The 13603-nt window shown below is 43.8% G+C and overlaps 1 protein-coding gene across 2 annotated transcripts in view; it reads left to right on the forward strand.

The window, feature by feature from the left end:
• Nucleotides 1-13603, forward strand: part of GAS8 (growth arrest specific 8) — a 43664-nt gene that overhangs the window by 13416 nt on the left and 16645 nt on the right. For both annotated transcript variants that reach the window (XM_069739029.1, XM_069739028.1), the window contains exons 2-4: nt 3701-3802; nt 11019-11216; nt 12373-12579. In XM_069739029.1, coding sequence (XP_069595130.1) covers nt 3788-3802; nt 11019-11216; nt 12373-12579 — 420 coding nt within the window. In that variant the 5' untranslated portion in view covers nt 3701-3787. The remainder of the gene's footprint in view (nt 1-3700; nt 3803-11018; nt 11217-12372; nt 12580-13603) is intronic.

Raw genomic sequence — 13603 nt, forward strand, 5'->3', positions numbered from 1 at the left:
CTATGTGACAGCAGACATGGCCGGATGGCACTAGTAGTCCCATCCGACGATGCCTGCCTACACACGGACACACACACAGCCCTGCAGACCCTCGCACACACACACAGACACCCGCAGACAGACACGCACATCTTCTCCGCACACACCGTCTCCGCACACAGTCTCCGCTCACACACATATTCTCCACCCACACACTCTTCCTCCTGCCTTTCTGCAGCGTTTTTTGCACACACATCCACAGCAAATCCACAAATCTTTTTATACCTACGGTTTTGCTGCAGATTTGACTGACTCAATGGAAGTCAATGGGTGCAGAAACACTGCAGATCCACAAAAAGAATTGACATACTGCAAATCCACCCTGATTTCTCCGCACCACGTGCGCACCAATTCTAGATTTCCCATTGATTAACACTGATTGTGCACTACACTGCAGATTTGATGCAATTCCGCGCATCCAAAAACGCTGTGGATCCGCATCAAAATCCACAACGAGTGCACACAGCCTTATAATTTAATTTTTTTCTATCTTTTTTTTAACATTTTTATTGAACCTGCGAAAACTTGTACAGTAGGCTCCAAAACTGTAATATCGCATGTATTGTAACATTACTATTATCATATGAGGGCCAGTGACAGATAGTCGTACAAACATGGTAGACACGGGCACCTTCAGTAACCTCTTGGCTAGCATGACAGCGCCTTTGGCAATCATGTTGCATTTGGGTCAGAAGGGACACTTCCCATTTCCAATCTCTTAAAGTGGTTGTTCAGGGCTTTTACGTTGATAGTCTATCCTTACGATAGGTCATTGACTCCTGATTAGTAGGGGTACGCCACCCAGTACACCCGCCGATCAGCTGTTGCCAGTCTTGGTGGCAGCCAGAACTGCTCAGGCAATGTGCCCATGATCCAGAAGTAGCAACACTTTGGACGCAGCATATGTTCGTTGCGTCCAATACGCTGCCTTATATTGAATGCAGGTAAATCCGCATGTGTTCACTGACCCGTGCAGATTTACTCCATTCAATACATTCTATTGATTAAATTTCTTTTGCTGAGACTCGCATCTTCGCAAGAGAAATTTATGTTCCACGGTCTTGAAAGACAGTGTCCGCAGGTGATCCACAGGCGTCTGTGAACTCCACTATGCTGTAACATCTGGCTTCTGTGGGTTTGACGCTGCATGAATACGCCATTCAAATCCATAGGGGGTGGATTCCAGACGCCTCCGAAGCAAGGAATAGCTGATGGGCGAGAATGCACCCTGTCATGATCCCAATGGCAGGGGATCACAAAAGGACAAGCACAAAAAACAAAACAAGCTTTAGGGTGATGGAAACTGAGCTGACCGCGATCCTGAACCTCAACACACAACTAGCTGTAGCCGGGGAACGTGCCTACGATGATTCTAGACGTCTCGCGCCAGCCGAAGAACTAACTTTCCCTATTAGAAGAAACACAGACCTCTCTTGCCTCCAGAGAAACACCCCACAGAAATAACAGCCCCCCACATGTAATGACGGTGAAATGAGAGGAAAGCACATACGTAGTTATGAAAACAGATTCAGCAAAATGAGGCCCGCTAAAGCTAGATAGCAGAGGATACAAAAGTGAACTGCGCGGTCAGCGAAAAACCCTACAAAAAACCATCCTGAAATTACTTGAACTCATGTGCCAACTCATGGAACATGAGGAGTAATATCAGCCCACTAGAGCAACCAGCAAAAAGGAATCACATATCTGCAAGCTGGACTAAGACAAAAATTAAGCAAAACGTGGAACAGGAAAATCAAAAACTTAGCTTGTCCTGAAGAATACAGAAGCGGGAAGCAGAGGTAACAAGACACACTGATTACATTGATAGCCGGCGAGGAAATGACAAGAAAGCCAGGTTAAATAGGAAACTCCCATATCCTGATAGAACAGGTGGACACCAGAGACCGCAGAGAACACAAGTCACCCAGTACCATCTGTAACCACCAGAGGGAGCCCAAAAACAGAATCCACAACAGCACCCCCATCGATCAGACATTGATGACTTATATAGGCCTGATATCAATGTTAAAGTCCTGATAACCCCTTTACATGCTGCAGTCATAATTGTTAGAGGCATGACAGAGGTTAAACTGCTGAGATCAGAGTTAGCTCTGATCTCAGCAGTTAAACTCAAATGCCGACTGTAAAGCTCTTCTCCATTCGTGCACACATTATGTTCATGTACAGCCGAAACCGTTGAAGATTGTGTGCTGTGGGTTTGCCGAGTGATTGCAGCCGCCTTATGTATAGTATATTTGGTTACAGGAGTTTCAAATACAAGGATATTGATAGCTTGTTCTTAGGTTAAAATCAGGTTGTTACACTTGAAAATTGAAAACAGTGTATAGAGTGAAGCAGCAGGGCGCTAGGTAGTTGCCGCTGCCAGGTCCTGCAGATCAGCTCTCAATCATTACATAAGTGTTGATCTTTCAGGAAGAAAGCAGCCATGTTTTTTTAACCCCTTAATGACCGCCAATACGTCTTTTAACTGACCTGAGATATAAGAGAATAGTCTCCCCATACAGATGACAATCCAGCATCTGTTGGTTGTACACTATAGCTGACAACTTGCTGTACCAGCCACGATCAGTATTTGCGCCTTCTAAATCTGTTTAACCCCTTAGATGCTGCTGTCAATAGTGACTACATCATTATAAATGGTTAACAGAGGGCGGGGGCTTCTTCTTTATCCCAATTGGTGCCCTCAGATCATGATTTTGTTGTCCTGATGTTTGCGATGGCAATTCATGACCAAATAGTGGCCTTAGAGTCTGCCGGCTATAGTAATTTGTTTAGAAGTTAGCAACATTTAGGTGGTAAAAATACACATTTTCATTTCTGTCATGCCATTTTGCATTAATTCCTGTAAAGCACCTGAAGGGTTAATAAACTACCTGACAGCAGTTTTCAATATGTTTAGGGGTGCTGTTTTTAAAATGGTATCACGTTTGGGGGTTTCCCAATATATGGGACCCCTAAAGTCACTTTAAACATGGATAAGTCCCTAAAAAAAATAAATGTGGTAAATTTCTTTGAAAAAATGAAAAATTGCCGCTACATTTTTAAACCTCCTAAAATGCTAACAAAATAAAATAACATTTTACAAATGGTCCTGATGTAAAGCAGACATGTGGGAAATGTTATTTATTAATGGTTTGCTGTTGTATGACTATCTGGATTAAAGGGATAATCATTCAAATTTAGAAAATTGCTAATTTTTTAACATTTTTCTCAAATTTTTTATATTTTTTATAAATAAACACAAAAAATGTTGAACTAAATTTACCATTATCATAAAGTATAATGTGTCATGAAAAAACAATCTCAAAATCACTGGGATTTGTTGAAGCGTTGCAGAGTTATTACCACATAACGTGACACTGGTCAGATTTCAAAAATTTGGCTCGGTCACTAAGGGGTTAAACTCACTCAATCCCTACAAGTATATTACCGGTTGTGATCACCAGCTGATGTTTTTGGAAACTCCAGTATAAGTGAATGGTGAAAGTTCCTTTTCTGTGGATAGATAGATTCAGGGACAAGTATCTACCAGACATCTACGGATATGTTGCAAATGTCTGAGATGGTACAATCCTTTAAATGTAAGTCTAAGTATTAAGGCCTGTGGACCCGGTATGATTTCTTATGTTCTGTTTTTCAGCCGCCGAAAAAGAAAGCTTCACCAAAGAAAAAGTCCGCCAAGGGGAAGAAAAGTCCCGGGTTGGTAGATGGGTTGGCCACTGAAGAAATGAGCAAAGAGGAGGTAATATATAGATGGGAAATGTCTTGATTTTTAGGGTTATTCATTTTAACATTTTCAACAAAGAGGTTTTCCACTACTTTTGTGTTGTAAGAAGTTAAAAAAGAAAAACCTATATGTGCTTCTTGGACCAGCGCTACTGGATGCTACTGGCATCAACATCCGTCAAGGGAAAGAGATTTCATGTGAATGCTGCAGCCAATTAGGATCCACTGATTGGTTGCAGCATTCACATTCTATACAATCAGGACGAAACATCTCTCTTCCTATTCGGAGATGAAGGCTGCAGCTGATTGGCTGCAAGAGTCGCATGACACTTTTTTCTTGTTGCCAGATGACCAGCGGATGACACAATATCTAGGGAGGCCAAGATATATACGGTAATCCAAGTAGTAGGTTTAAATCCCAGCTCTGCAGAGTTTAGTTAACCCCTTCCCGACATGTGCTGTAAAGTGCGTTCCTACAAATCGGTGTATATATATGGTGTCATGGTCACGTGGGCTCACGCTGAGCGCAGCAGAAATTAAATGCGGGTGTCAGGCGTTTAACCCCTTCCATGCCGCTGTCAATAATGACAGCGAATTTGGGGGGAATTGCTAGGGGAGGGAGCTCCTTCTGTTTTCCTTTTGGCACAACGTGATACGATCGCATTATGCCAATAGTCTTCATGGTGACCCCGGGCTGAAAGATGGCCGCTGGGTCACTCAGGGATGGTGGCCTGTTGGCTTATCCTGAAAGCGCGAGCTGAAATGACTCCTCCCTGCATGTCAGACGCTGCTCTGATGCTCTGCAGTGCAGAACCATTGCAGAGTATTAGATCAGCAATCTGTGAGTGTGAAGTTCATGTCCCATCCGGGACAATGTAAAAAAATTAAATAAAAAACGAGGCAGAAAACAATGCTTTATCATCATACCACTGAACAAAAAGTGGAATATAACGCGATCAAAATGACCAACGTAAATAAAAATTGTATAGCTGAAAATATCATCTTGTGCCACAAAAAAACAAGCTGCCATACAGACCAAAAGTTTGGACACACCTTCTCATTTAAAGATTTTTTTTTTTGTATTTTCATAACTATGAAAATTGTACATTCACACTGAAGGCATCAAAACTATGAATTAACACATGTGGAATTATATACTTAACAAAATAGTGTGAAACAACTGAAATTATGTCTTATATTCTAGGTTCTTCAAAGTAGCCACCTTTAGCTTTGATGACTGCTTTGCACACTGTTGGCATTCTCTTGATGAGCTTCAAGAGGTAGTCACCGGGAATGGTCTTCCAACAATCTTGAAGGAGTTCCCAGAGATGCTTAGCTGTCTTTTCAGGCCTGCACAAAGTGCGTCCGTATAACCTTGGATACACTTTCTTGCCTGGGCTGGCTTATAAACTTAAACAAATCTTCCCCAGTCCCCGCTCAGCAGATTTACTTTTTAGTAATGACTCTGTACACCTCCCAAGGGTTGGTGATTCTCCCTCGAGACAAGGTCATAGCTAGTGATGAGCGAGTATTCTCGTTGCTCGGGTTTTCCTGAGGTCGGGTGTCCTTTGGCGTGCTGGGAGATTTAGTTTTTGTCGACACAACTGCATGATTTGTGGCTTCTAGACAGCCTGAATACATGTGAGGATTCCTAAACAAACAGGCAACTCCCACATGTATTCAGGCTGTCCAGCATCCACAAATAATGCAGCTGTGTCGACAAAAACTAAATCTCCAAGCATACCAAAATGCTCGGAGGACAACCGAGCATACTCGGGGAAAACCCGAGCAATGCGTATACTTGCTCATCACTAGTCCTAGCCCTTCAACAAGGAGCCTGGGCACTTCGTCGCCCATTTTCTCTCTCTATTTTGTTCGGCATGCTGGTCCTGGGCAGGATGGTGGCAGCAATGGAAGCTATTCCCTTTGCCCAGCTACACTTCCGTCCTCTGCAGATTGCGCTTCTGTGAGCTTGGGACAGGAACCTCTTCTCTCTCGACATCTGTGTCGCCTGTCTCCGTGGGTCAAACGGGCGCTCAGATAGTGGACGCTACGGTCCTCCCTCACTCGGGAAATCTTTTCTTCCGGTTCTCGGCTGGGAGGCTGTCTTCCGTCAACACACTGCCCAGGGGTGCTGGTCGCCTCAGCAGTTGCTTCTTCCGATCAATGTCCTGGAAATTCGGGCCATCTGGTTGACCCTGCAACGGTTCCATTACTTTCTGGCGGGTCGCCCCATACAAACACAGTCAGACAACACCACGGCTGTGGCATACATCAACCATCAGGGGGGCACCTGCAGCAGGGCGGCAATGCGCGAGGTGGCACACAGTCTCTGCTGGGCCAAAATGAACTAGTCAGTCAGCGGTCCACATCCCGGGCGTCGAAAACTGGGCTGCAGATTTCCTCAGCCGTCAGGGTCTCGCCTCGGGGGAGTGGTCTCTTCATCCAGAGGTCTTCCAACAGTTATGTCATCGATGGGGGACTCCGGACGTGGACCTGATGATATCAAGGCTAAACGCAAAGGTGCCCGAGTTCATTGCTCAGTCCCGGGATCCAGAGGCCATTGGAGTGGATGCACTGGTCCTTTCTAGGCGTCGATTTCGTCTGCCTTATGTCTTCCCCCCACTTCCATTACTTCCGAGGTTTATCAGAAAGATCAAGACGGAAGGGATCCTGGTTATCTTAGTCGCTCCGGACTCGTCTCGCCGGCGTGGTACGCAGAGTTGGTGCAGCTCGTCGTCGATGTTCCCTGGCGACTACCGGAACAACCAGACCTACTCTCACAGGGCCTGATTTGCCACCAGAACTCAAAGGCCTTTGTTTAATGGCTTGGCCGTTGAATCCTGGGTCCTAACCCAAGCTGGGTTCGCCCGAGAAGTGGTTTCCACTATGATTACGCTCGGAAACCTGCATCGGTGCGTATCTATAACCGCACCTGGGAAGCCTTTTTCGAATGGTGCAGGGAACGCGGCCGCTACCCTCTCGACTTCTCTATCCCAATCACCGATTTGCCACCAGAACTCAAAGGTATTTGTTTAATGGCTTGGCCGTTGAATCCTGGGTCCTAACCCAAAGCTGGGTTCACCCGAGAAGTGGTTTCCACTATGATTACGCTTGGAAACCTGCATCGGTGCGTATCTATAACCGCACCTGGGAAGCCTTTTTCGAATGGTGCAGGGAACGCGGCCGCTACCCTCTCGACTTATCTATCCCAATCATTTTGGAGTTTCTTTAGGCTGGTCTGGGCTCAGGCCTAGCGCTTAGTTCCCTTAATGGTCAAGTCTCTGCCTTATCAGTTTTGTTCCAGTGCTGGATTGCTTCTAAGCCGCCAGTAAAGACTTTCATTCAGGGGGTCTCCCACATGGTTCCCACCTATAGAAGGCAGTTGGATGCCTGGGACCTCAACTTAGTCCTGGGTGTCCTACAGGAGGCTCCGTTTGAGCCGCTGCAGGATCTCTCTCTGGCCCACCTTTCATGGAAGGCCGCCTTCCTGGTGGCAGTAACATCGATCAGGTGGGTATCAGAGCTAGCCGCTCTTTCCTGTCGAGCTCCATTTCTAATTTTCCACCAGGACAAGGTGGTTCTCTGACCGTTTCCGGCCTTCTTGCCCAAGGTGATCTCTCCATTTCACCTTAATGAGGACATTGTCCTACCCTTGTTTTGCCCAGCACCGGTACATCATTTTGAAAGAGCTTTCCACACTCTGGATCTGGTGAGGGCCCTTAGAAGCCACATCTCCTGGACGGCGTCCTTCCGAAAGACGAACACTTTATTTGTTCTTCCTGAGGATAACAAGAAGGGATTGGCCGCTTCAAAATCCACAATAGCTAGGTGGATATGCTCGGCTATTGAGGAGTCCTACCGTGTCAGAGGCAAGCCTATCCCAGCGGGAATAGAGTCTCACTCCACTCGGTCGGTGGGTGCCTCTTGGGCCAGTCAGCACCAGGCATTGGCGGAACAGGTTTGCAGGGCTGCGACCTGGTCCAGTTTGCACACCTTCTCGAAGCACTACAACATTCACACTCAGGTCTCCACAGATGCAGGCCTGGGAAGAAGAATCTTGCAGGTAGTAGCACATCTCTAGGCAGCTGGCGCATGGGGTTTGTTTGATTATGGTTTTTCGTCACCCAGGGACTGCTTTGGGACGTCACATGGTCCTGTGTGACCTTTGTATGATGTTCATGTTCTCCTACTGCTTTGTCACTGAACTGGTTCAGCTGGAGCCAGTGTGTGGCTGTATACTGCAGAGTAGAAGCTAATCTTTTTTGTATCTACTTAGTGTCAGCCTCCTAGTCGCAGCAGCATAACACCCATGGTCCTGTGTCCCCCAATGAGTGGCTCCGAGAAAAGGATTTTAGGGTGAGTACTCAAAAATCCTCGTTTTGCAGTAAAAAGCGTCTTTTAGTGTGTGACAGCTGCCAACCAAAAAAACAATATAAATCTAGTATCGCTGTAATCGCTCCGACCCTAAGAATAAAGTTGTCTAATTGCTTATACCGGACGATGAACAGAGTGAAAAATAAATAAAAGCAATTCTTAACCTGCTGTTGATTTGTTCATTCTGCCTCCCAAAGGTCATAGTAATTCTCAACTCACATTTATATTGCGGTGAAAGCTGACACCATGATTTCAGTGTAAGTCTTTAAAATACATGATTCAGACGGAACTTCTGATGGAAGATTCCCTATAATGAGGCAGATGGAGGCACTGTGGACGCCATTTGGCTGCATGGGATCCGGCGGTGTCTGTCTTTTTAGGTGTGCATAAAAGTGCGGTCCCCCACAGTTTTGTGCATTCTGAAAAGAAGAACACCACTGAACAAAGGCCAGACAGAGTCCAGAGTAACTCTGCTGCCTCATAATAGCAAATGGATCCCTCAGGGGTTTCATCTGAATCACGTCACTCAGAGATTTAGGTGGTAAACCTGAGTGAAAGTGCTCAGCGTAGAGCGCCGGATAAATGAGATCCCAAATGTTTTGTAAAATGTTTCCAACAAAACATTCAATTCAATCCACAAAAATAGCAAGTCCCCACTCTGGTCTGTCATCTGATAATGGAAATATAGGGGCTTCCACTTTACTGGTAGTAAAAAAGCTGAGGGAAAGCTTCTTGTCCCTCCCTCCAAAGAAATTCAGCAAATTCTGCACTTCCAAATCCAAATGCCCCCTCCCTTCTGAGCCCCAGTGTGCCTAAACCGCATTTAGCATTCACATGTTTGGCATTTCTGTAACAATAAGAGCCCACCTAATTTATAGGTTCCTGTCTACAGAAGCATGAGCTGGGCACCACAATGTACTGGCCACTACAACGTACTGGTGACTGCAATGTACTGGTCACTACAACGTACTGGTGACTGCAATGTACTGGTCACTACAACGTACTGGTGACTGCAATGTACTGGTCACTACAATGGTAGTTTGCAATTTTCACTCCGCAAGATCCACTGCTGCTTGTTTATGGAAACACACATGGAGTCAAAATTGTCACTACACCTGTAGATAAATTCCCAAAAGAAAATAATTTCCATAATGGGGTCACTTGAGGGGGGATTCTGCTCTCCTAGCACTTAGGGGCTCTATATATGGAGTCTGCAAACTATTCTAGCAAAATCTGCACTCGAGGAGGAAAATAGCGCTTCGTCCCTCCCATGTCTTGCTGTGTGGTTAAGTATTACTGTACAGCCACATATTTCCACATTCAGCAGAACTTGTGAGACAAATTTTGGTGCCATTTTACCCATTTTCCAGTGTGTGTAAAATCTAAAATAAAATGGTGGTAATGTTTTTGGGGTTTTTTCACTGCCCAAATTGTATAAAATTCTGTGACCACCTGTGGTGTGAGTATGATAACTGCACCTGTAGATGAATTCATTGAGAGGTGTAGTTTGCAAAATGGGGTCATTTGTCGGGGGTTCTGCTGTTCTGGCACCTCAGGGGCTTTTCCAATGTGATATGGTACCCTCAAACCAGTCCAGCAAAATCTGATCTTCCCTTCTGAGCTTTGCACTGTGCTTCAAATGTAATTTTCAACCACATAAGGGGTATTGGTGTTCTCAGGAGAAATTGCACAATAAATTTTTGGTTCCATTTTTAACCTTGTGAACATAAAAAATTTGGGGCTAAAAAATATTTTTGTGTGAAAAATGTATTTTTTTTTTTTCTCGGCTTAACGTTATAAACTTTTGTAAAGCACATGAATGTTCATGGTGCTTACCACACATCTAGAAAAGTTCCCTGAGGATTTTAGGTTCCAAAATGGTCTCACTTGTGACCAGTTACCACTGTTTAGGCATATTAGTGGGATCAAAAGATCAAATGGCACTCCTTCCCTTTTGAGCTCTGCCATGTGCCAAAACAGTAGTTTTCCCCCACATATGGGGTATCGACGTACTCAGGAGAAATTGCACAATAAATTTGGGGTTCTGTTTTTTCCTGTTACCCTTGCAAAACTAAAAAATTGGGGTCTAAAGTAAAATTTTTGTGAAAAGAAAATGAAATGTTAATTTTTTTACTACCAGGTGCCATTAATTTCTGTGAAACACCTGAAGGGTTAATACACTTCTTGAATGTGGTTTTGAACACCCTGAGGGGTGTAGTTTTTAGAATGGTGTCACTTTTGGGTATTTTCTATCATATAGGTCCCTCAAAGGCACTTCAAATGTGAGGTGGTCCCTTTAAAAAAAAAAAATTGTTTTGTAAATTTTGTTGAAATAATGAGAAATTGCTGGTCAACTTTTAACCCTTCCTAACAAAAAAATTATGTTTCAAAAATTGTGCTGATGTAAATTAGACATGTGGGAAATGTTATTTATGAACTATTTTGTGTGATATAACCATCTGATTTAGGGGCTTTTTGCACCTCTCTTGCCTTATGCGTTAAATACTTTTTCCCTGTGTCATTTCTCATTATCACACATAATTTATAGACACTTATGGTTTGATGTCTTTGCCTGTGTGGATTGGATGGGTTATTGCAGACACCTGGTGAGAATTTCATGTTGATAGCACCTTACTTAAAAAATTGGTGACCAGTTCAATACTTATTTCACCCGCTGTATGTACATTTAAATGAAAATGTTCTCTTTTCACCATTCTGTGCCCATTAAGAATAACTTTTTAAATGAATAGGCAACACCTTTAAGTCTTAGTTGCATTTTTCTATCCCTTTATATTTGTACAATGTGTAAGTGGCGTATAATTATATATAATCGTTAGTGTGGTGATTGTTCTTAGCTGGAGGAGCACATAGTACGTCTGCGAGAGGAGCTGGACCGAGAACGAGAGGAGAGAAACTACTTCCAGCTGGAACGAGACAAGATCCACACTTTCTGGGAGATCACCCGCCGGCAGCTGGAAGAGAAGAAATCCGAACTCCGTAACAAGGACCGCGAGATGGAGGAGGCGGAGGAGAGACATCAGGTGGAAATCAAGGTATGAACATATGTAACGGAGGAATTAAAGGGAGACTGTCAGCAGTTTTCACCCCTTAAAATTGCTGACTGAGCTAGATTGGTAACGCAGCTATAACATACCCCTCGGGCAGTGATTTCCTGGTGGGTGGTCTCTTCATGTGCTACGTTCTGGACTCTGCTCTAAACACTCCTCATCCCGAGCGCTCTGATCTTGAGTGACAGCTGTAGCATCCAATCAGGAGATTGTTTAGAAGGAAATTGTTGGAGAGAGTTCATTGCAGAAAGCTGTGACGCGTGCTCGTTACCCAGGTTACTGTCCACTCTGATACTGCAGGGTGGCTGGTAACCTAGGCAACCAGCTCTACACTATAACATGTTCAATCCCTTTTTTCTTGAGAATGGAGAGTTTTTTAATAGAAAGTAAGTTGCTTTTTTTCCAAGCACTTTGCAATTTTACCCCATTTAAGAACTTGAGACAACCCCTTTTAAAGATGATCATTACCTGTCATGCTGCAGGAACGGGGGAAACGACAAAGGTGCCGCTCAACGTTTTTTAGATGATGCTGGCTACGTCATATAATGTATGCCGCCATCTCGCACAGACGTTACACTGCTTACTTTGCTTATGTTTTGTGCTGGGTCTTGAGAAACTGCAGGGACAGAGAGTCCATCTCCCGTAAGTCAACATTTTCCAGGAAACCAAGGAAACTTCCCTGAGGCAGCGTTTAATCCTTGGCCCACTAAGCCAGCTTGTCATATATCATAGTGTCCTTCTCCCTCAGGACATTATTATTCTTGTGACCAAACCCCTGCTAATAAATGAGTGTGTTCAACATACCATATAACATAAAGAGGCCTATTTCTATCCATGACTTAAAGGGTATGTATTACGCTCCAGAGCTGCATTCACAATTCTGCTGGCTAAAACCTCCTAATTTCACTGCTAGCTCAAAGTATCTTTAGTGATTTGGATACTGCAGTCTTCACACCAGGTACTGTACAATACGCTCCCCTCTTATTGGCTAGGTTAGGCATATTTATCTCACCAACTTGCTGACTGTTTCTACTATCGACCAATTCAGACATAGAAGTGACGTCTGATCTAAGCATGTTTTGTACTCTCTATCGTTGTTGTAACTTGTCCCTGGCTTCTGATTTTCATTCTCCCGATTTAGGTATACAAGCAGAAAGTAAAACACCTGCTATATGAGCACCAGAACAACATTTCGGAGCTGAAAGCCGGGGGCAGCGTCACTATGAAGCTGGCACAGAAGGAGCATCACACGCAGGAGAGCGTGTTACGCAGAGATATTCGGGGTCTGCGAGTGGATATCAAGGAGCAGGAGCTGGCCAGCGAGATGGTGGTGAAGAACATCAAGAAGGTAAGAGAAATGATGAAGTAAGGGCTCCAGAGGAAAGTAATGTTTATGACCATGGGTTATTAGACTTTCTAGGCTGTATTCACTAATATCTATACGCTGTAATTACTAACAAGAATCTCATGCCACTCTTCTAAATATTAAGGTTTATAGGCTGTATTCACTAGGTTATGCTGCAAATCATTAGTGTTTTAGGCAGTATTCATTATTAAAAAATCTCAGGATGTCCTAAAAGTTATTAGGATTTTTAGGCTGTATTCACTATTTGAAATCTCAGGTTATACTGCACATTATTGGGATTTTTACACTGTATTCACTATTAGAAATCTCAGGTTATCCTGCAAATGATTAGGATTTGTACGCTCTATTCGCTATTAGAAATCTCAGGTTATTCTGCAAATTATTAGGATTTTTAGGCTGTATTCACTATTAGAAATCTCAGGTTATCCTGCAAATTATTAGGATTTTTAGGCTGTATTCACTATTAGAAATCTCAGGTTATGCTGAAAATTATAACGATTTTAGGCTGTATTCACTATTAGAAATCTCAGGTTATGCTGCAAGTTATAAGGATTTTTAGACTGTATTCACTAATAAAAAAATCTCAGGTTATGCTGCAAATTATTATATTTTTTAGGCTGTATTCACTATTAAAAAAAATCTCAGGTTATCCTGCAAATTATTAGGATTTTTAGGCTGTATCACTATTAGAAATCTTAAGCCAGACTCCTTACTAGTATTTATTGACTGTATCTGGTATAAAAATCTTAGGTTAGGCTACAAGCTATTAGGATTTACAGACTTTATCTTCTCCTTAACCCCTTACCGGCATCGGACGTACTATACCGTCCGATGCCGGCTCCCCTGCTTTGATGCAGGGCTCCGCGGTGAGCCCGCACCAAAGCCGGGACATGTCAGCTGTTTTGAACAGCTGACATGTGCCCGTAATAGGCGCGGGCAGAATCACGATCTGCCCGCACCTATTAACTAGTTAAATGCTGCTGTCAAACGCAGACAGCGGCATTTA

Source organism: Ranitomeya imitator, chromosome 9 (assembly GCF_032444005.1).
Source record: "Ranitomeya imitator isolate aRanImi1 chromosome 9, aRanImi1.pri, whole genome shotgun sequence".
NCBI classification, from domain to species: Eukaryota; Metazoa; Chordata; class Amphibia; order Anura; family Dendrobatidae; genus Ranitomeya; species Ranitomeya imitator.